Below are 24,050 nucleotides of genomic sequence, written 5' to 3'. Positions count from 1 at the left end.
GTTCATCTCCAGGACCCATGTGGTGGGAGGAGAGAACTGATTCCAGGAAATGATCCTCTGTCTTCCGTTCAGCAACAGTGGCATGCAGCCCTCTGTGTGTGTGTGTGTGTGTGTGTGTGCGTGTGTGTGTGTGTGTGTGTGTGTGTGTGTGTGTATGTGTGCATGTGTGCATGCATGCACCTTTGCATGCACACACTAAATAAAAATACAATTAAAAATGTAAAAACTGAACACAGTGATAGAAGCAACAGAAGTAACACAGGGTATTGTGCCACAATCAATGACCTGCTTGTCATACAAACAAGTGACTAGCATGCTTTGTCTTTTTCTGATTTTTTTCCCCTCTCTTAGGGTAGATTATAATACTTTACCCACACAAATTAGAGACACCAGAGTTAACTAATGGTAACATTCTTCTTCAGTGAAGGTGGTTTCTTGGAAACAAAACTGGAATAAGCAAGTAGTGAAGGTCACATCGGATGAACTGCACCAGATGGGCAACAAGCAAGAGTCACAGTGAGCCCTGTAGCATTTCCCCTGGGCATCAGGCAGTGACACATATCTGACATAGGTTGCCCTTGGAAGTAGCACGTTGTGGGTCTTGTTGAGGTTATGACAGAAAGAGCCACATAGATTGTTTGTATTCTACATATTAACTAAGAAAGCTATTTCTTAGAAAGAGCATGAAAAATGGTTCCCTTTGAAGTGGTAAAGATATAGCTTTGTAAGAAACACACACACACACACACACACACACCACACTTTCATTTACTCTGTAGTTTGCTTTCTTTTATTCCTTAGTACACATGAGTATGTGAAAACCTACAACACGGAGACATGCAGCCTGATTTAGTGATCATCTTTTGTAATGTGCTTCTATTTAAAGCAACAAACAGATGGAGGGTTTATGAGCAGGGCTGGTAAAGGTAAGAGCAAATGATTGCTATAGCACTTTTAATAGGATTTCCCACAATCTAAAGCAGTACTCCCCGAGGAACAAATTGTTCTATAAAATTTTGTTAGTTAGGAAAAAAGTAATCTCCCGGACTTTGCTGAAGCAACAGGGAGCTCCAGCATTCCATGAATCTCCAAGTTCTCTGCACTCAGACCAGTGTCCTGGGAAGGGGAAATCAGGTTGTCTGGGAATGCTCCCCAAAGAACAAGCTGTGTGGAGCCCAGCAAAAGGAAGACAAACAGGTGCAAAGGGGAGGATGAGGCATGTCTGGGTTTCAGATGAATTTACTGCCTTGTAATTTCCTACTTTGCAAACATGGTTTGGGAAATTCCTACAGATTTTAGATAAACAAGGCTCAGGGCTTTCTCCCCTGCCAATTCAGATGAGAGTCCAGTTCTAGAAAGGCAGATCTTGCTCAACAAACAACAGAATTGTACACAACCCAATGTTAATTCATTACTATCATCCCTACTTAGGATAAGCAAAACTCACTTTAATTCCACCACGAAGATGAATATACTGCCAGGATGGCCTTTACGCAAGTTATAATTAAAGCTAATCTTAATTGAAGTTATTACACCATTCTGGAAGAAAACAAACAGCCCAAAGAGAGGGAAAGAGTGTGGTCAATAACTCACTCCAATTTTTTTTCTTTTTTGCCTCCAAAGCTCACATTGAGGGAGACATTCCTCCCCGTGATACAAATGGTTCTGACATTAAGAAAAGTAAACAAGTAAGAAAAATAAAGATGGAAAAATTCTGTGGTCAGTTCACAAGTGCTTTTTTATTGTTTGAGGCAGGGTTAAAGCCTTTTATGAAGACAGGGATATATGTGCTGTTAGATTGGCTGTGACATCAGACTAGTCTCACTGCCCTTGCACAGAGCCTTGCTTCTCATAATATGCAATGGACCGAAGGTTCTAATGCCTCTAAACAAAGAGGCAAGGTGGGACCTGATGATGTGAATGCAAACCATTAGCTCTCAGTGCTGTTGTATAGATCAAACAGGAGAAGGTACTCAACCGGGGTTATGAGTGGGTTGTATAATCTTTAGTTATTAATGGTCTCGGGGACTTTAGCATTAGCTGCTCCCAACATCTGATGAATGGAGGTTGTGAAATCTCCATGCAGGACTCCTGTCAGCCTGAATATGAGTTATTCCAAGACCCGGCTCACTCAGTATGGCAGAAGCTATGTAAACAGACTAGATCTGAGAAAGACGGTCCTTCTCCAGCAGCTCAGAGAGTCTGAGGACCCAATAACTGACTCTCCATTAGCAACTCTCTTGCTGTCTATAACTTGGAGGGATTCTTGGAGGATCTGCTATCTTAGCTAGGACACCCAGGGAAATGAACACACAGTATACTATTGAAGCATACCTTGACAGTATGTCAAGTGCAAGAAGACTTTCAGATGCCTTCTAGAGTGGCTTGACTGGGACAGTTGTAGACAAAATGGCAGCCCTCTGGCTAACATGGTTGTGCTTGCTTTCCTGTCAGTGCCAGCAAATGACCAAAGATAAAGAAAGATCTATTCATGTCTCATTAGCCATGGGTCTTCTGAGAGAAACAGAAAACCTTAAAGGTGTTTGTTTTATCAAACCTGTTTGGTCTGCTAGATAGTTTCTACAATCTCCCATTTGTTTTCTAATCTCCTGGCCCATCACCCCATCTTTCATCTCACTACATTTACATAGAATCCAAAGGACTTGGCAGCCTGTCCTTTTAGGGTAAATATGGCCATAGGCATTGCTGAACCTATATGGTAAAAGCCAAAGGAGAATCTCTGGTGTTGCTAAACCTTTGACAGGAAAGATGCCTAACCCTGGGTCTTCTTCAGGACAAGTGGATTTTGAACAACAACAACAACAACAACAACAACAACAACAACAACAACAACAACAAAATGCTTTTGTAGTCAGGGATTTGGGGAAATTCAGGAATTGTGCTATGAAGCTACATATCAATACATGACTTGCCTGAGAAGTTGTGTCCTTTGAAGGATTATGGATGGAAACACATTGCCAATGATAAAAGACAATGTTTATGGATTACCTGATATAATGCCTACTATGCAGACTGAAAGAATAAAGAGTATGTGCCCTTCTTCTGTACTGTTGGCTACTCCACTGAAAATAAGCCCAAGGCACAGTGATATCTGTGGACTTGACTTAGAAGGCAAGCCCAGGAGAGCCTCTATCACTATACCACAGCCAGTGAGCAAGCCTGAGGAGGCCCCAGGTGTGACCCCTGTTCCCCTGTGAGCAATGGAGAGACCAGGCAATCTGTCATGGTGTTCTGGCTGTCAGCCCCAGTGCTGTGCCGCTGCTGTCTGTCACCCTGGTGGATGAGACCTGCTTAAGGGCAATCATGTCAATCTCTCTGTGACCACTCAGTCTAAGGGAGGTGGATGATCGTGACAGGCCTGGCAAAGTAGGCACAAGGTACTGAAAAGCAGAAGTTATTGCGTGCTTAGAGAGACACAAGGCAGACTGTGATTTTTCTTGCTTTTCCACTTTATTGTCATGAAACAGGCTAAGGCGTGCAGAGTTTAGCTTCAGAGCTGATCATCTCGGATAAACCTGTTACCCTCTGAATTTCTTCCATAGTAAAAATAGCGACCTTTCCCGAGGACGCCTGTAAACAGAAAGGAAAATCATTACTGGTGGCACAATTCATATAGTTCAGAAAATCAGATGTTATTAAACAGGCATGCATCAGGATTGCTAATCTGATGGGAGGTAGATTAAGATGACAAAGACCGTACCTTCTTGTCCTTAGAGGTGACCTTGCAATGAAATGTGACTACCAAGTACAGAGTTCAAGAAATAACAGCTTTATGTGTGATTTCCTTACATAATTAGAACTTTTCTAATTTGACAAATTGTTCCCAAAATATAGCATGACCCCTCTCTCCCCAGATTTTCCTAGTTTAGGACTAAGAATAAAAATGTACGTTTAAAGCAGATGAACCCAGCCCAAGTGAAGTCCACAGGATAATCTTTGTAGAATGTGACTATCTTGAAGTCCTTTATTGGAAATCAATATTGTTGACTTCCAGAGAGAATTTTCCAAATCCTGGGGGGCTTCAAGCCCACACTGGGTGATTAAAGAAGAGAGGCTGTGCTGATTGAAGACCATATAGACAGTAAGTGCCACTACCTTTAGACCTTCCCACTGCTAGGCACCTCACTGAGGCTGAGGCAACTCATTTCTCATGTTAAAAAGCACTTGCTTTACATCTTCAACTTGACTTCTTCTATAACTTCTGGCTACTTATGAAACGTTCCTGTCCTTTGTGGTGGTTGTGGGATACTTCACTGTAAAACACAGCATTAAGAGAGGCACAGATGCTATAACTGCTATAACCAACTCATCCTTACATATCACAAATACCCACAACAACAGTTCTGTGCCTGGAGGTGCATGCCTGTAACCCTAGTATTTGGGGTAGAGTAGGAGGGTGAGTCTAACCTTGGCTTCATAGTGAGACTCTGATTTTAAAAAAAATCAAGAGCTAAGGAGGTGACTTGCCTAGAATGTGGAAGTGTCTAGATTTGATGCTCATCGCTACAGAACAAACATTCAGAAAACACTGTCTCTAGTGAAAACTCTTTATGATTATTAGAAAAAAAATAGTTCTCCCAAGAAAATATTTATAACTTCTGTTGGCCTTTTTACCATCTTTTTTTCTTTCCAGTTTTAGAAGAATTATCTTAAAATTCTCTTGCACAATGGGACTTAAATCTCTGCAGTGCATGAGAGACAAAGAAAGGAAATAGCCATAAAAAAACAAGTCCATGAGCCATACACCTGCCTGTGACAATCACCCCTTTTGCACATGATTATTTATTTTGTCAGTTTGGCAGTGTGATGGCAACACTCACCATTCTTTATTGATCTGGGATCAGCCATGTTCTCCACATGACATGTTAGTATTACAAACTTTTACACTTTGTGTGTGTGTGTGTGTGTGTGTGTGTGTGTGCGTGCACGCACAAGTGCGTGTGCGCATGTGTATTAGTTATGTGTATGTTGGGGGATGGGTCTGGGTGCATGTGTATTGGGTGTGTGTACATGTATGTGTCTATGGAGGCCACAGGTTGATATCAGTTAACTGTCTTCCTTTTCTTATAATTGTTTCTTATTGGCCTGGAGTACATGGAGTATGCTAAACTGGCTGGCTACCAAGCCCCCAGGCTCCTCCTGCCCAGCCCCATCTTTGAAAATACAGATGTACACATCTAGGGCACTGGGAATCAAACTCAGGCCCTCATGCTTGCACAATCTGCCTCTACGCTCCCTAAACTTTGTTCTTAAATAAGGATTAAAATAGTGTATAGAAACTTCTAGGGGTAGTGTAGATCTGCCCTGCTTTGGATAGTCAGAGGCAAACTTGAAGGTTATCCGGGTCCCAGGAGCTCTCTGAGTTGGAAGAGGGACAAGATGACAGCATTTGGGACCTGGCTCTTTCTCTTGCTGTGTTGCCATAGACAGCTTTATTGTGGGTTACTCTTGCTACTTGACTTGGCTTTCCTGCCCCTCCACGTCCCTAGGCCCCCGTTTCTGGTTTTTGGTATTGGTCTAGTGCCTGGAAATATTGAGCTTGTGTGAAACCTTACTCAGACCTTCCTTGTGACCCATTCTCTCAGCTATTAGCACAAAGCTGCTCCCTTTACTGTATTTTATAGTGCCTAGAGTTGTGCTAACAGCCTCATCAATGCCAGAACCCTGGTGGTCTAAGGGCTGGGCTGGTCACATTCTACCTCCCTTACTGGCTTGGCTGCATATGTCTCAGATGCATGGGAAACCCCACAAAAGACTGTCTTGAACCTGGCTGATTTGAGCAAACCCTCAAAAGATCTGGAGGGACCGTACAAAGGATGTTAATTTTTTTTCTATAGTACCAAGACAGCATGCATTTTTAAAAAGACAGGGATAGGGTTTGTCAGATATCATAAAGAACAGTCAGTCCTTCTCCCAAGCAAACTCTTGACAGGCAGTCATGTGTACACACACCATTGTCTGCCGTGGTTGCACTTCTTTCCATAAACTTGTCCACACATCTGGGCACTCTCTGTCTTTTCTTTCTATCCCTTTCCATGCTGAATTTCCATTCTAGATGCAAACAGATGGAAAGCAGTGTTCCTGGAACATGGGCCCGGGCTGCACTCTGAGCCATGCTCACACATCTCTGGTTGGCACTGATAAAAGTCCTTTTTAAGGCCTGCCCTATTTCTTTGGGCCTGGAAGCAAGTCTGTTTATAGACATCCTGGCGAGAAAGGGCTGTTTGATGAATGCAGGAGACCGCGGCTAGGTGTCAGCGCTTGGAAAATGAGGCAAGGACGTGAGTTATTAATATTGTCAATGATCTCTTGATGGGAAAACAGATACTGCACTCACTGTCAGATTTAAATAGACATTGAGTGCATTAATGACAAAAGGGCAGACTTCAAACAAAGGGGCTGTGTGCTGGGAAGCTGACTTGGTCTCTGGGCTGGCACTAACCTGATCTGAAAAGACACTGTCAGGACTGGAGACAGGCCCAGGATTGTGCATGGTGACAGAAAACAGAGATGCTGACAGAGATACCAGCGCCATATTATGCCAAGGACACTCGAGCACTGTCTGGGACTCTAACGCAGGCTGACATCACTTCCTAACATGCAAGTTTTTTTCTTCTGTTCCTGAAGTACCAGCATGTTTCTTCTATACATCATTCCAAAACTTGCCATGCCCGTGAAGCTCCTGGCAGCCTTGGTCTGTAGGAGCTGTGCGATCAGGGCCTACAGATAACCTAAATCAATCTCACCCTGGGTTGCCCAAGGGATGACACTTCTCCTTTGATAGCTGGGTGACTTAAGGTGATCAGAGGGCTAATGTGTCATTAAACTCTTTTTTTCCCTTTTTTTACAATTGAATATTTTCTTTATTTACATTTCAAATGGTATCCCCTTTCCTGGTCCCCACCCCCTCAGAAACCACCTATCCTATCCCACCCACCCACCCACTCCTACCTGCCTGTCCTTGCATTCCCCTACACTCAGGCATTGAACCTTCACAGGACCAAGGGTCTCTCTTCCCATTGATGGTTGACAAGGTCATCCTCAGCTACATATGCAACTGGAGCTATGGGTTCCTCCATGTATACTCTTTGGTTGGTGGTTTAGATCCTGGGAGCTCTGGGGTGTCTGGTTGGTTGATATTGTTCTTTCTGTGGGGTTGCAAATCCCTTCAGCTCCTTCAGTTCTTTCTCTAACTCCTCCATTGGGGACCCCATGCTCAGTCCAATGGTTGGCTGTGAGCATCTACCTCTGTACTTGTCAGGATCTGGCAGAGCCTCTCAGGAGACAGCTCTATCAGGCTCCTTTCAGAAAGCACTTCTTGGCATCCACAATAGTGACTAGGTTTGGTGACTGTATATGGAATGGATCCCCAGATGGGCAGTCTCTGGATGGCCTTTTCTTCAGTCTCTACTCCACACTTCGTCTCCATATTAGGGGTGGCCTGGCAACCCCAAATAAAACCTAGCTGGCTCTTGCTAGTCTGTGGATGAGGGTGCTCAGGCTAGAGACATCCAGATGATTAAATTAAGCTAGCCTTGCCCCTCACACATTCTTTGTGGGAGCCCACAGTAGGGAGGTTACGACTCAAAATATTTGACTTTTGTAGCTTAAAAACACAAAACAAACAAACAAAAAAACCAAGACATTAAGAAGGGTACATACCCATGTGTGGCCAGAGGACTTTTATTTATTAAGGAAGTCATTTATGAAGTCAGTTTTGATCGTATGAGTAGCTCCTGTCCCCATTTCTGTCTTCCTCAACTAGAATAACTGCCCGAATGTCCGAGGCTGTGAAACGCTGCAGTAGCAGCCATTTGTTTGCACTTTGATTTTCCCAGGGAGGTTCTCTGAGGCTGGAATTTGGGATGTGGTGGTGAGTCAGTAGGCCATAGCCTCTGACACATCTGCAACAGATTCTGTTTGTATCTCCTCAGACTCTATGGTTGCAGAAACGGAGGGAGGCAACATATTTAGTGGCATGCAGAGTGTTTTTAATTAAAACACAAGGCTTTGGCCTTAGTGAGGCAGCCTGGCCATACATCAGGCCAATGTGCAGATGTCGGTGCGGGGGTTTCTTTGGGGGGCTCTGAAAAACGACAGTGTGCTGTCCCCTGGGGAATCCTCTCCTGCCAGATGAAACTCCTATTTTTTCTTAAGTAGCCAGTTTTTCCCATCACCATAAGCTCTTAAAGCTATAATTATGAAAAAAAAATAATGTGTGGGGGAAAAATCGGTTTTAAAGAGGTCCTTTATCTTTTCAATGTTCCCACCCTCCGCACTGAGTATTCCGATTGTGCAGGCTTGCACTGCCTAGTGGGTGGGCATTGGACACTTCTCTTAGATGCCCACTGCAGTGACAGGGACCATTCTGGAGACATAGCTGAGGTGGGGGCGGGGCACAGTGATCCTTGCTATCCAGAAAAGGGGGTCCTGACATACCTCTCTCCAAGTCCAGTACAGATTCCATCCTGGCTTCTCATTCCTATCATCTGTCCCTCATGTCTTTTGGCTATGTACATTGGCCCCTTACCCTCCCTGTCTTCCCCACCTGTAGATGAACACAAAGATAACCATGGTAGGTCCTTTTGAATTGTGAAATATGCAACATGGTATTTTAAAATATTATTTTTATGAAGTGGGGGCATTGGGTCCTTATTTCCTATGGCAGAGGTATGGTCAATGTGACCAATTATACTGTTAGGTCTTAAAATACATGTACTCATATCCCAATAATATAGCACCAATCATAGGACTGTGTGTGAGTCTGAACTCTCCGTGGAAAGCATGCCTACTGATGTGTCAGCAGCTCAGAGTTCATACTCCTGGCTGGGAGTGCTGACCACCAACAGTCCTGCATCTCACTAGCTTTGACATAATTCCGCATCTAGAGAGCCTAACTACCCCATCAGCGCGTCTGAGTGTGCTTCTGATGCAGATCAAACCACTAATTTGTAAAATGGAAAAATTAAGTCTTAACCTTCTTGATACTTGTGGTAATCACCATGTTAAATGTTCTTGTCATGAACATGAGTTTAATGCCATGCTGACAAGGAGGCTATGATCTAACAATGATCTATCTGACCACATGAAGCTTACTAAACAGTGGCAAAGATGGCAGAACCGAGATCTCTAATCTCTCAAAAGAAAAGTTGGAGGCAGAGTCATTCGGCCTTAGCAGAAAATGATGGCATGTCCTGAAGAGGAAGAGAAGCCCAGTAACTGAGAAAGAAAATGTAGCAGTAGAGTCCCTCTGGGCCAATGTGGAAGTTTCTAGAACAAGATAACCATGGGATACTATGTAAATCTATATCCTTCCTCCTCCACTTCCAATACCCAGTCCTAACAGGGTGTGGTACAGATGAGGTTAGGCAATGGCAATCTGCTAAATACATTTAAGAATTTACACATACATATTCATACACATACATGAACATATACCTCTGCATAAACATTTTAAACAGATCCTTTCAAATTTGGAAATTTTGGTTCTGTACCCTTTTATCTTTTTTTTTTAAAGATTTATTTATTTATTATATGTAAGTACACTGTAGCTGTCTTCAGACACACTAGAAGAGGGCATCAGATCTTGTTACAGATGGTTGTGAGCCACCATGTGGTTGCTGGGATTTGAACTCCGTACCTTTGCAAGAGCAGTCGGGTACTCTTACCCACTGAGCCATCTCACCAGCCCTGTACCCTTTTATCTTAAACCTCTGATATGACCTTCTTACATTTCAAACATTAAAAAAAGTAGGCAGCTTAAATCTCTGCCTTAATAAAGGAGAGGCAGGGTGGGAAGGGCTAGGGTTTCTGTTCTTCAATGCCGATGGCATTTTCATTCTCAATACCTTCCCCTCAAGACTACAGCAAAAGGAAAGTGAATGCTCTCTGACTCTCAGAGATGTAAACGGCATGGACCAGAAGGAACGCTCCCATTCCCCATGGGCCTGGGCTTTTGTTGCATAAGAGTCAAATGGTACCTAGGAAAGGAAGAAACGCCTGCAGTTTACAGTTGACCTTACAGTTTACCTCGACCTCAGCCACATGACATGTTACTGGCTCCCCTGAGGATCTAAGAGGTAGTTAGCAGGGCTGACAGGCATATAGGACCTGCACACAGTTCAGTATAAGCAAGGCAAAGTGACAGGAAGAGAGATTAAAAAAAAAAAAAAACTAGGGGAAAGGATCCTTGGTAGCAGTTTTTTTCTAGAAGAAAGTTCATGCCTTTCCTTCATGCCTAGACATACTGTCTTCCACTGGCCTCTGAATCCCAGCTTAGAATTCAAACAAGCTTTCTACTTGATCCAGGGGACAGACAAAAAGGAATGGGTGACCCTTCCCTCCTTCCCAAACTAGTAGGCTAAGACTTGAGGCAGATATCTGGGTTTGTAGTCAGCATTTTCAGTTGAAGATGTGTGGGTACCACGGCTGCAAGGACACTTGCTGGCTCTCCTTCCCATGTCTGGGGAGGATGCACTGGACATTGTCCTTGCTTTTGGCTACCCACCTCCACACACGCCATCCAGTATTATACAAATGAGAAGCACCAGGGGATGCTTATTCTAGACTCTGCCACTGTGTTGGGGTGGTCACTGAATGCTGCCATCTTCGCCTGCAGGATATTTTTGGCTTCTGGCTTACATGTGCTAACATGTGTAAACTTGCCTGGTAATTTTCCTTTGAGAAGGTGCCAGTTATGCACAGTTCTGTTTTGACAGTTTAACTCCTTACTTGCTTCTTAAATACCAAGTCAAATATTTTCTGTTCTTAATATTCTCCTTTCTACTTTCAGAAGAGTATGACTTCATTCCCATGTAATATTCCTCTACCGGCTTTTGCAAACTATGAATATAGTCCAGTGACGTCTTATCTTTTCTGCCATCATTTAGTGGTAAGAGCCCCATTTCCCAGAGTAAATTTGTGTGTTGTTGAATTACAGCAGGAGAGGTTGAGCTGTCTGGGAAAGTTTGGTCACATTTTACCATGTTTATCTCTGGCTGATTTCATTTTATTTTTTTCATTATTTCTACCAAGGTTAATCCCACCCTATGAATTCGAGATCTTGGGATGTAAATCGCGGGTCAGTGTTTTTATCTATGACAAATCATATTAGATTCAAGGTTCCATTGATGCCAGTTCTTCCTCGGGCTGATTATTTCTACTGGCAATGCTTATCATAAATTAAAGGACAGCTTTTATTTGTTTCTTAGCACCTGGAGCCCAATGTGGACATTCTAGATGTAAAACAAGATTCAAGTTATGGGGTTATGACAGGATGCTTTCTGTAAACACAGTGAACACAGAGTCAGATCTCACAATATGGCCATTAATTCAAAGGTTAGGATGCAGACAAAGAGCCTCTCAGATTAAACTTAGAGAAATGTGTGCTTGGCCTCAGTGCTCAAACACTGAGATGGCCTGAAGGGTGGTTCATAACTATCCCTTGAGAGTCTAGATTGTGAAGCCTGCTCAGCCGGATGCTGGGCCATGTCAGGCCTCACCCTGTATCTGAAGGAAGCACAACACCAGGGGGAAAGGCTCTAACTGTAGTGAGGTGACTGTGACGGGCAAGCATCCTTGCCTCCAGACCAGGGAGGCTGGACAACTCAGGGTGAGAGTGAGCAGACAGGTTGACATGTCATAAAGCAGAGTCTGTAGGAAATATGCTCTGGGCTCCCAGGGCAGTTGAAATGAGGCTTGTCATCTTAGGAGGAAAAGGAGTTAGGAAAGGGAGGACAGGAGGACACACACACACACACACACACAAACACACACTTTTTCTACATAGCAAGACCAGTTTTCCCTTTGTGTATGCAAGTTTTAGACATCCTTGTCCATTGATCAGACGCCCAGGCACCATCCCTGCTGTCTCTCCTTGAGCCCACGGATATCATGGCCAGGTGAAAGATACTCCAGACCTTCTGAACCATCACAGAACATGTATCCACTAAGAATCCTAGTTAGGAGAGCCACTGGGCCTTTGCTCACATGTCCTTTCCAATTTGTTTGCAATATGAGCAGGCCCTCTATGAAAGACCCTCGGAGCCAGCATCTATCTCTCACCTCCACTCACAGAATTTTGATCAGAATGAGATATGGTAGAAATAAGAGACCAAATCTACTTTCCTTGCTTGAACAAGTCCCCTCCCTCTTCAGAAATAAGTTTGTAAATCTTGCTGGGCCAAGCTTTGTTTGTTTACTTATTTGCCTTTGCATTGTCAGTTCTGTTCTGTCCCAAATAAAAAATGAGAGCAGAGAACACCCTTCTTCCTGATGTCCGAAAGAGCAGTTTACTTACGCCCAGCTGTTAGCATTACTTTGTCCTTCCCTGAACTCTTTAGTCAGACACATAATGCTAAGTTCTGCTTTTATAGCTTATTTTTCAGGTGTATTATTTATTTGTTCAGTCTTCTTCACAGGCACAAGGGCCTCCCGAGAACTTCAAAGATCACCACCAACAGGACACTGGCTCATCCTTTGCTGCTTCTTCACGGAGGGCAAAAGGAGCTGTAGAGTGGGCCAGCAAGAGGGGCATAATGGATGTGAGAAGGGCTAGATTCCAAGGTGCACGCTAAGATGGGATGCAAATCAAGTGTAGTTCATCAGGTGCCTTTCCAGCAGCTCCTGGATGGATCTCACCCTGGCTGTCATTCAAAATGGACAGTGCTCATGTGGGAAGACTTCATGTTTCTGTTTCAAGAGAACGAAGAAATCTTTCAGAAAGGAGACAGGGGCCAGAGGGTGTGTGTGAGGAAAGTACAGAGGGGAAGAAGGGGGAAAGAGAGGGAAAGGGAGAGAGAAGTAGAGGGGTGAAAGAAAAGTAGAGGGAGGAAGGAAGGGAGACAGAGACAGAGACACAATCACACCCCCTCCACCACTCCCAATATCTCTGTATTTATCCTTTCCACTTCATCTTTTGAAGTCAGAATCGTAGCCACTAGAGGGCAGCATGCAGTTAGGAAACAGCCACGGCTTTCTTTAAATAAATAAGGGCAACTATTCAGGGAAGGCCATTAAAGCCACACTGTGCTTGTGGTCACCAATTACACGTTCTGTAATGATCAATATGTCATGTTTACCCAATCTGAGCTGAAGGCTATCTGGGACTGAGGCTACCAAAGGCCCCCCTCTCTATGACACATTTAGGTTCCTTCTGCCTCCGTTTCAGGGGACTAGTCTTCCTTACCAGCCATGGTTAGTTTTAGCTCAGGGCTTTGGTTTTGGATTTGTTTTTTGTTTTTAAATACTACCTGCACAAATATAAAGAAGCATGCAAACCAATAAAAACAGATCCTCTCTTAGAAAAAGGAAACAAAAAGCACTTGTACCATGGGCACTCCCCCAAAGAAAAGTGACATCCATTGGCGTGGAGTTACCATTCTCTGGGAGCATATTTTAAGTTATTTTTATTTTTTGACTCAAGTGACCATTGGGTCAATACACAGAAATCATGGCTGCTGCTTTTTTAAAGGCAGGTTTTTCTTGCTTAAAACCCAATGAGTGTCTTCCGTCCCTTCTCAGAATATCTAGTCCAGAGTCATCACTCACACTGAGAACAGCAACCGAGTGACCTCCCATACTCTAAGAGACATTGGTATGTGCAGCTTCCACAGATATTAAGCCCAACCTGGTTTTAAAGTCCAGGAAATGGCATTCTAAACTAAAATCACATGGAATGAAAATAATTGAGAGGATTCAACCCAAGATGACAAAAACCAGTTACTTGGTTCTTCTCCCTCCACCCCAAGTAACACAGCGCAGAGTGCAGCAGAAGCCCTAGCAAGCAGGACAGGGCTCCTGCCCTCTTTCTAGGCATTCTCTCAATGTAACAGTCGTGTGACAAAGCAGCCACAAAGGAAAGGTGGGGCCCAGTTAATTAATTAGATTATTATCTCATGATTAAGTGGAAACTTTGAGTTCTCTCTCACCCATAAAAGCAACAGTCTCACTAGATTTGCCAGAGTGGCTGCAGTTGAGGGTTACCAGTGAGGATGACACAATCAGGAAGTAAGATGGGGGTGGGGGTGGGGGTGGGAGAAGTGAATGCTACTCAGAAACACAGCATCCTTCCTCTGCACAGACTTCAGAAGGGTTCAGACAGCAGATTCACACACACACCACCAAGCCCAAGCTACATCTTAGGTGTTCAACAAATAATTTGTATAGACTGGTGATGGAAGTCAGAAGGCAGCCTCATCTGTCATTTTTTCAATTTATTCTATCTTTTAAGACAGCCTTTTGGGGGGGGGTTACAGATTACCCATTCAGCTACAGTGGGTTTCCAGGACTCTCTAGGCTGGGGTGATAAGTACATAGCAATATGCCTGGCTTTATCACGCATGCTTGTCTTAAGAGATGGAACATGACTCCTCAGGTTTGCTTCCCACTGAGACGTCTCCCCATATCTAAGTTGATATTTGTGGACTGAGCACAATGGCCTAAGGGTGCTTCGGAGCCCATACATTTGACATGCCAAAGAGTTGGGTGTCCTCTCCCTAGGAACTGGTTCTCCTTGACTTTCTCTCCATGGGGACCATCCCCAAAACTTCCAATTTAGTGGGTCTGAGTCTGGGACGAGAAATTTGTTTCTTTTGGAAAATTCCCAGATAATGTTGCAGAATGATCTTTAAGAAAGTCTGTTCTAGAACAACCTAAAGGCCCCTCCCCACCCTGCCCTTTTCTTTGGTAAAGTAAATGCCCTCATTTTTATTCATATTTAAAGTTAGAGACACAAAGAATCTGGCTAGTTGAAGATCTTACTGTATTGCACTCTAGTAAATAGAAGTTTTATTTGCTTCCCAAGAGCAGCCAGAAAACAAATGGCACCTAAAACAGATAAGTAATGACTGACTGAAGCGAGGGACAGCTCTTGTCTAGCACAGTATCAGGCCCTTAGTTCAAACTTCAGCACTGAAATAAGAAAAAAAAAAAGATGCACAATATTTGGACATTCAAGCTTTCTCCCATTTTGGGGTTTTATTTTAGTGGCATGCTGATTGCATTAACAGGAGAAGAAAGCAGAGAATGGGGTAGGACTGGGGGTGAGCCTGTAAAACATGATTTATGAAGTACAGAGCAGGGGGAATTGGGAAAACAGCTTTCCAGATATCTTTGCTCCTCCTCCAAGCTGCCAGGCCCCTCTATGAACACACCTGAGAAGTGGGGTTTCCTGGCAGAGTGTGAACAGGGGTGCTGGCTGTGCTCTTAAGAAGACATTCACATTTTGGTTTCAGATCTGTTCTCATCGAGGGCTAGCATCAAAAGGTGGAGGCAGGGCTTTCTCTACAGTTCTGTGTGCTTCCTTGGGCTGAAATTTATCCAAGGAGTTATTGAAAATAAACCCAGGTTTTTAGAAAAGAGGTCAGGGAGGGGCAGGATGGAACTCTCAGACGAAATTAAGCAAATGTAGTAACAACTGAGATTGTTGTAATTCAAGCCCCTAAAGGGCTTCCTCCCTGAGCACACTGACCCAAACTCCGTCTGCCCTCCATTAAAATCCAAGTGAACTGGTTCTCCATAGATGATATCATAATCTTTCTTAGTTCTAGGGTAGTCAAAATTGCCTCTCTCAAAGAAAAACAAAGAGGATCTGTTGATATTTGATCTAATTGAATGAAATTTACATTGTCTGTCTCTCCCTTCCTCTTACCCACCCCTCCCCCCTTCTTCATTCCTTCCTTTCTTCTTTCTCCCACCCCTGCCTCTAGCTCTCTCTGTCCAAAAGTGTGTGTCCAAAAGTCTACTGTTGCAGAATCACAATACTTGGACACTAACAAACTGTACTCCTGAATGTCTTCAACTACCCATCCTCCACCTTCTTGACACATGCTTTTATGTATGTGTGTATATATACATGCACACATGTGTGTACATCAAGACAAAGAAGCACACAAGAGCACTAGAAACTTTCTGGACCCTATTTCTTGCTCAAGATGAAAGCCTAGTAAATACAAAGTACATTAGAAAGGCCTTCATTAGGGTTAGCCTCATTAAAACTTAATGAAGTTACCAGTCTCCCCAGCAATCTTACGAAGGTTTTATTTTGTTTTGTTTTGTTTTTTGCCTGTCAATGGAGCAGTCCCAGGCAGAGAAACAGTAGTGACAGTAGGTGATGCCAGGTGTTATCTGTCCCTGGAATGTACTACTTTGATGACTTAAGATATCACCCCCTTGTTTTAGTTTGACTCTTATTTGTCTGGATTCACCCTGTGGTAAGTTAACATGCCTCCATACTGGAAAAACAAAGATTGCCTATTGTCCAGTATAGCCTAATAGAATACATCTGGCTCTGACAGTTTGATGCCCAGCTCTGAGCCACATTCAGTAACACAAATTAACAGCATAGACATTGCCCACGCTGAGCAGGAAGCAATAACCAGCTACCTGCTACTTGGCCAAAATCTCATTATAAGCCATTACGGTAATTGAGGGCCAAGACTGTGGATATTACACTCCCTGTGCACCAGTGGTTAGTTGAGGAGAAGAAAGACTTGTAATGGAGGAGGTGGGGCAGACAGGAGAAGTGAGGCTGTCACCATGATGTTCTGTGGTGCTGGGGTAGGGAAGGGGTGTTCCTGAGCCATTTCTCTTCTTGCCTTTGAAGCCCACATGACCCCAGGAAGATGATGTAACTTTTGGTCGGCCTCCAACAATGCTATGCAATTAAAAATTGGTTTGAATAAGTAATGGGGACAGCCATAGAGGGAAGATAGGGCAAAACAAGACAGAATGTTCCATAAGTGAAAAGTATCTAAAGTGACGGGGCTCCAGGGGAAGCTGCCCACCCACCTTAGAATGCAGAGATTTTCTAGAGTTATTGCATTAGAAAGTGTGTAAAGCCAGTCCCTCCTCTGAAACCAGTATTCCGAGCCTCAAGGTCATTGCTAAACAAGCTGTAGTGGCTGTATCCTATACCCTAGGTCTCAGCAGAAGATTTCTGGGATTGATGATAGATCAAGATGGGTGAAAAGAGAAGGAAGACCAGGTTTTTCAATCAACTTGGATTTTGGGACAATGAAGATGGTTTTAGACATGGCAGTAATGGTGATAACAGGGAAGAGTCATTCAGGGCAGGGAGAGAAGTTAATGGCGAGTGTATTAGGGACCTCCAGATTCTCACTGCTGCCCATCTTGCTGTGGTTTGGATCATAAATGTCCCTCATGGACCTCTAACACAATAGTCTCTCTCACAGATGTTGGCACATAATGGAGCCTTAGTGGAAGCAGTTAGATATGATGGCTGACTGGCAACAGATGGGGCTGAGAAGCGCATGTGAAGGTTTTCCCGGGGAACATTATGACGTCAAGATTTCCTCTCTTGCCTAATCTCAGAGGCTGGGATCCAGGAAAGGGTGACAAAATCTGTAAATATGAGTGTACCCTCCCTGGTCTTCCTGTGCCCATGAGATGGGCCTCTTTGCCACATCTTTCTTGCCATGATCAACTAAAACCATGAATCAAATGAAGCCCTTTCTCCGTTTACTTATTTTGCTCATGTATTCTGTCACCACAGTGCAAACACTCCAAGGTTATTGTAGGCATAGTCTTGGAGAGGGGGACAGAGGGACCTGTCCCCTTTTATGTATTCCTTTTGTACCCACTCTGTAAGGTGCATGGTTTGCTATGCTGCAAGTTCTTACACGGTATACCACCTTACCACAGGTCCAAAAGCAACAGGGCCAGCTGATTACAGATAGAATCTCCTAAGCCATCTGCTTTAATTGTCACTTGTCCCAAGCATCTGGTCATGGTGACAGAAAGCTGACAGACACAAACACTGACAGATCAGTGACACCCCAAGTCACCAAGCACGGGATAAGCTTATAGAAATTTTAAATAACAACATTCCTTCCTGTCTTGTGTCATCCATAGATACCACTGTAAGGTGAAAATAAGCCTTACTAAACAAGCCATTGAGGCTGTGTCCTATACCCTAAGCAAAGGGTTCCTGGTTATAGACACTTTAACTAACATACTGATACTTTTGGAGGGTTGATCGAGCACTCTCCAGGGGATGGAGATGCCTTGTGAGCATCAAACACCTCCCTCTGCTCATACTTAGCCCCACCAGCCTTATTCCTTCTCTTCACCTAGAGGGTTAAGCCATCTGGGGCCTAGGAAATGGTTGCGGTTGGTACAAGTGAGGCCTTCCCTATAACTAGATCCTTCAGGAAAAAAACAAATTAATCAACAGTGAACTGAAGTGGGTTTAATGATTGCATTCTGCATACAATCAGCTTTTCCCTTTTCGAGGGCCATCAATATGTCACGGGAAGACATATCTGAAGGATATAGCCCTTAACATCAAGGTTATCTATTCTCCACAAGGCTCCCACTCCTTGCCCGGCTGAGACTCCACGCTGCCTGTGTCTAACATTTTCATCAACTCTGCAATCAATCAAGGTAATAATGTTGTGCAAAAAATCAATTAACAACGCAATTAAACTTTCCTTATTATCTCAAAGGGCTGAAATAATACCTAAAGGGAAGATAGACTCAGTGAACGCAGACATCCATAATCCAATGTGAAAGTGAATTATGAGGTTGGGCAGATGCAGGCATGTGCGAGTGCTGTTATTTTCTAAGGGTTATATCTCATCACGGCAGTGTATCAGTCAGCCCCGATCCCAGACCCTAAAATTCCAAATTACTTTTAAGAAATATATGATGTGCAATATCGAGTTCATATTCTCTTTTAAAGATAACCCCCTCCTCCTCTGCCACCCTCCCCCAAGAAAGAATTGAATGGCAGTATTACTCAAAGACAAAATGATCTTTCAACAAGAACATAAAATATAAAAGCTATAATAACATTTACATCTGTATAGCATGCATCCCTGTAAAAGCAGGTCATCTATTATACATAATCCCAAGTGCCTAAAAGGCCCAGCATGCAACACAGCATTTAAAACCTAAATGGGTAAATGTGCAAACTCCCCTAGGATAGCTGGAGCTTCCCTTTCTGCAGAAGCCTCATCTCTCAGGGTCTGCCCATGTACACACACACACACACACACACACACACACATCAGGAATGATGGAAATATTTCTCATTTAAAACAAGAATGACTATATTATTTAGCAATTACACCCCACTTGCCCTGAAACACTCTCTAGGAATTACGCCTCTGAAGTACAGAGAGAAAGGACTGTTAACCTTCTGCCTCAGTGAAAGACCCGAAACTTCATATTGAAATGAGATACGAAGGGAATTCCTCCTACATGCTGCAGCATCCACAGAGGAAGGCCCTGAGATAGAAGAAATACAATGAACAGGAGAGGAAAGGGAAGCTGGGCAAAGATTAGAGACAAAGGTAATGAAAGTACTACTCTACATAGAGAAACAAAGTGCTCATCTAAAGTGAACATTTTTCAATGTCCTCCAGCTCCTAGGAACAAACAGTAAATACCAATTTGAAGAATACATAATAAACACCAAAAACTCCTAGATCATCTCTCTCTCAACTCATCCTTCTCCATCACATAGCAAAAACTGGTCCAGAGATAGATCACAAGCTGATAGAATCTAAGGACCCACTGCTTTTGGAAGTTCGAGAAGATTCCTGGGGATCCACAGATGGCAGAGGGGCTGATCGAGGAAGCTCGCTGCGTGGCAGACTTGCACTGGACACTCCCTGGACTTATGTATTCCTCACTAGAAAAGCCTTTTACTTCTTTTACTCTTCTTCTTTCTTCCTTTCTTAACTTACTCACTTTTAACAGCCTCCATTTTCAGCACAGTATGAAGGCGAGATGGAGCCCCAACTGCAGACTTAATTGATCAGCCACACACAAGACAAATATACATGAGCAACCATTCTGTTGTTTCTTCAAAATCCAGAGGCAGCCCAGGAGGGTCTTTTGGTATGGATTTTTCAATTGAGAAGTTGGACCAGTTTAGTGAACCTTGCTATCTCTCTCTGAACCTTGAGAAACATAATTAATACATTTTCATCTTCAGTGACTATATTGTGTGTGTGTGAACTGGAACTGTTCCTGCTGTGTATTTGATTCCGCTGACGATGGGGTGGGGTGGATTTTAAATGATGTGTGAGGACTTCTGTGCTTTCTCTGTGCCGGTTGATGTGTTATTCATGACTTGCATTACAGACATGGCTGATACACAGATGTAAATGTTATTAAATCTTTTGTATTTTGGAGGCTTTGTGAAAGGTTTCTTTGTTTTCAAATAATTCTCTTAACCACCAAAAATAACCAGCAATACATGACAATGTCTTGGGAATGCTTCTTTTTTTCCTTTCTATTGAGTTTTCTGATGAAGAGATTTCCCCTTGTACTGCTGACTTTTCATCAAAGTCAGAGTATAGTGCAAGCTGGTAGATGGGATTATATACTTACGGTAACAATGCAGAGTTACTTCTTGGGTGACTACGTGGGCATATGCATACCTGTGTATGGCATGTAACTAAGTTGTTCTGAGCATGTGTTCTGTATGTCCTCTTGTAAACTGTTGTGTGTGCTGTGGGTGTGAACACGTTGATCATATTTTGCTAAATCAGAACCAAAAGTCACCCAGTCTTGATTACCTGTCAAAGTTGCAGCTGCTTTACTGCATTTGGTATCTGACATCAATTTTAATGTTTTCACTCAATTCCATCTTCTTCGAGTTTCTCAGGGTTTCAACAGAAATGTGGCAGAGGATAAAGCTCTTCCTACAGACAGTACTTAATCACCCTGTGCCACACACTGGCTTATGTTTCTTCTTTATTGATTTAAAATTTCAACAGTGCTCTGAGGCCACATTATTCGCCTACTCAATTACAACTGGCTAGAGTGGAGCAGGCCAGAAAGTACCAGGATGCACAGCCGAATAGTGACAGTGGTGGCCTGACTTTCACAGTATTCCCACCTACCCTAGACAGTGGTGGCACCTGCGGATCTTTAAGGCATCCTCTTGGGGCACAAGAGGATCCTGTCACTCAGAGGAGGGAGGTGGAGCCAAACAACAAAGGTTCAGAGCAAAGATATGTAAGACTTTTCTATCTTTTTTTTCTATCTGGGTTGCTCATGCCAAAGGAACATTCTAGAAGGTTAATCTTTCTACTGGGTATCAGCCTTGCAGGCGTTCTGTGCTGGTTGATATGGTTTCATTATCCCTTTCTCTCTGTGTCCCTCTTTTGTCTTTTATGGTTTGTCCTGCATTCCTTCCAGAATCTCTAACACCCTTGGTCCCCAACATGGCGTCTATCTAGCCTTCCTTGGAGTTTTGACTTCTGAATTGAAATAGCTTTGCTCCTTTTCACTTCCTGACCTGTCTCAACTTTCCTAAAGAGCAGCTAGTTCCATGGCACATGCCAGCATACTTTCCAAAAAAAAAAAAAAAAAAGACATTCCTTGCAAACTAGATGGAATGAATACTTCACCAATGGAATTTTAACCCCAAAAAGTAAGAGGGTAGGGAAACACCAGGTGATTAGAAAAGTCAGTGATTAGAAAAGGACGACCAGACTCTGGACTTGAAGCAGTGAGAGGCCAGAAAAGGAGATTCTTGTTGAGTAAAATCAGCTGTGATCAAAACTAGTGAGAGTACGTACATGACAGAATGTTCTGCAAACCTGGAAACAGGGGTAGCTGGATCTTGGCAGAGTGAGGGGTTAGCATAAGACACGCCAAGAAGACATTTCCTTGGGATATATTTTCTTTCTTGTTGTGTTAACTTGCAAATATAAAAAAAATGTTTCTTGTTATAACAAGCTAAATAATATGGAAAATCATATTTTCTAACTACAGGTGTGTACCACCACTGCTCAACAACAACAAATGTACTTTCAAAAATGATGAACATTCAGCTTGGATTCCAATAGTCTCTGTGTGTTCTGACTACTTCATGCAAAAAAAAAATGTAAAAGTCAAGAAAATATTTGATAATTACCTCTTTTGATAACCCCCATGACTACATGATATAGTGTGGGCCATGATATATATTGTATGTGTATGTGAGTAACTATGTAAATATTAGCTTGTCTTTTTATCTACCTAGTAAAAATGCAAGGAGCAAATAAATATTGTTTACTCAGATATTTTGATGTATGAAGTAAATGTAAGATTAAGTACACCATCTGGATAGTGGTGGCACATGCCTTTAATCTCAGCACTTGGGAGGCAGAGGCAGGCAGATTTCTGAGTTAGAGGCCAACCTGGTCTACAGAGTGAGTTCCGGGACAGCCAGGACTACACAGAAAAACCCTGTCTTGAAAAACAAGCAAACAAACAAAAGATTAGACACACCACAGTGATCTCTATGTTTTACAAAAGAAACCTTAGAACAAACTGTAGATCCTAAGAGTGTGGAATGGATAGATAGAAATAGTGTGTGGAGGGACCCAGGCAGAACCACCGTTCTAAAATGTCTCTTTATGTGTATACATTTTTCCACATACAAAAGAAAATGCAAATATTGGGAAAAGCAAATCCCCCTCCCCTGAACTGAGTATAAGTAACCTAATTGTACATTCAATTACTGACATAAATACACAAGCTAATTTTGGACATGTGTCCTTCAGCTACATTCCAAATGTCAGCATATTTCCAATGTTAAAAATACAAACAAACAAACACACAAAACTGTAGAGAAATCTAGAAGTCAGTAGTGGATTGCTTCCTGGGGGTCACAGGTGCAATCACGCTCGTTGGTATTTCCAGGCAGAGCTCAGAGTGAAGGAATTAAGTTTACCAAGGTTTTTCAGGGAGTTTTACAATGAGACAAAAGAAAAACAATTTTTTCGTTTGTTTGTTTGGTTTTTTTTTGTTTTGTTTGTTTGTTTGTTTGTTTGTTTGTTTCGAGACAGGGTTTCTCTGTGTAGCTGTGTCTATTCTGGAACTCACTCTGAAGACCAGGCTGGCCTCAAACTCAGAAAACCACCTGCCTCTGTCTCCCAAGTGCTGAGATTAAAGGTATGTGCCACCACTGTCTGGCTAAGAAATTTTTTAAATTGAGGGAATTTGTTGGGGGGGGGCAGAGTGATGCCCTCCAAGAATTCTATAGTGTTGGGAGGCAGAGGGATGCCCTCCAAGACTTCTATAGTGTTGTCTCTGAAGCTTGAAAAATGTCACCTGACAAGGGAAAGGAGGCAATGGAGGTAGATGTTGGGTACAAGTTTTCAGCTCTCCGATCAGTCTCTGTTTAATCATATGGATCATTAAAAGAGGAAAACATTTAAGGTTGTGGCTACAATGAGAGACATGTTTAGAGAGATACAAAGTCCCTGGCTTTGAAAATGGAGAAAGAAATCAAGGGGCACAGAATATGTATAGCTTCTAGAGGCTAGGGAAAGCTACCTTCTAGAAACTGGGAAAGAAAGGCAAGAACACAGATTTTCTGTTGGTCTCTCAGGAACTTGTAGCTGACCTTTGACCAGGACAGTGTGATAATATATTTGTATGGCTTGAAGTCACTTAGGTATGGAGCTACCCTAGAAAACTGGAAAGAGAGGAGGAAAGAGGGTGTGGGTGGGTATCTGTAAAAAAAAAAATTATTATTTGGAAAGAGCTACAGGCACATGTGTGCAGGACTCCCAACATACTATAAATAACCAGAGTTGCTGGCTTGAAGGAACAACCAATTCAAGTGATGGTACAGAAAACCAAGCAAACCAGGGACATCCTGTCTGGGCAGAGATCATGAAAAAGGTGAAGCTGTACTTCCGGGAGGTCAGCATTCTCCAAGGCAGGAAGTTAGGTGATTATTGTCAATGGGTAAAACTTCACCAGGAAATGGGATTGTCACACAAGCAGGTTGTCACTGAGTTAGTTACTAATGAAAATGGGGGACATATACTTTTTGAGTCGGGTCCATATGTTGGTCATGCTAAACCAAGCATTCCACGCTAGCAAAAGTACGATTGAATGGCATGAGCCTGTGAACATGATACTATAAAATACACCCAGCTTCACCTGGGTTTAGCTTAGCTCTTAAGCCTGAGTCAAAACCCAAGGAAACAATGAGAAGACAATGTTCAGTGTGTTTCGTCGCACAACCAAACTCATCTGAACATTTAGAAAAAGGAAAC

At 43.0% G+C, this 24,050-nt stretch overlaps 1 protein-coding gene and 1 long non-coding RNA gene across 3 annotated transcripts in view; one reads left to right on the top strand and one right to left on the bottom strand.

Annotated features, from left to right (window-relative positions):
- The window catches only part of Gm10248 (predicted gene 10248), a 56,378-nt gene extending 35,026 nt beyond the window's left edge, over positions 1–21,352 (top strand). The window contains exons 3-4 of the long non-coding RNA NR_033550.1: positions 18,349–18,423; positions 19,407–21,352. This is a non-coding gene — a long non-coding RNA (predicted gene 10248). The remainder of the gene's footprint in view (positions 1–18,348; positions 18,424–19,406) is intronic.
- Positions 3,453–24,050, bottom strand: part of Lrmda (leucine rich melanocyte differentiation associated) — a 1,036,590-nt gene continuing 1,015,992 nt past the window's right edge. Inside the window, exon 5 of one of the 2 annotated variants that reach the window (XM_006519680.4) lies at positions 3,453–3,591. In XM_006519680.4, coding sequence (XP_006519743.1) covers positions 3,512–3,591 — 80 coding nt within the window. In that variant the 3' untranslated portion in view covers positions 3,453–3,511. The remainder of the gene's footprint in view (positions 3,592–24,050) is intronic. The other variant, NM_028275.1, reaches the window with a different exon arrangement.

This window comes from Mus musculus, chromosome 14 (assembly GCF_000001635.26).
Source record: "Mus musculus strain C57BL/6J chromosome 14, GRCm38.p6 C57BL/6J".
NCBI lineage: Eukaryota > Metazoa > Chordata > Mammalia > Rodentia > Muridae > Mus > Mus musculus.
Note: the sequence above shows the minus strand (reverse complement) of the source record. Positions and strands in the feature narration are given on the sequence as shown.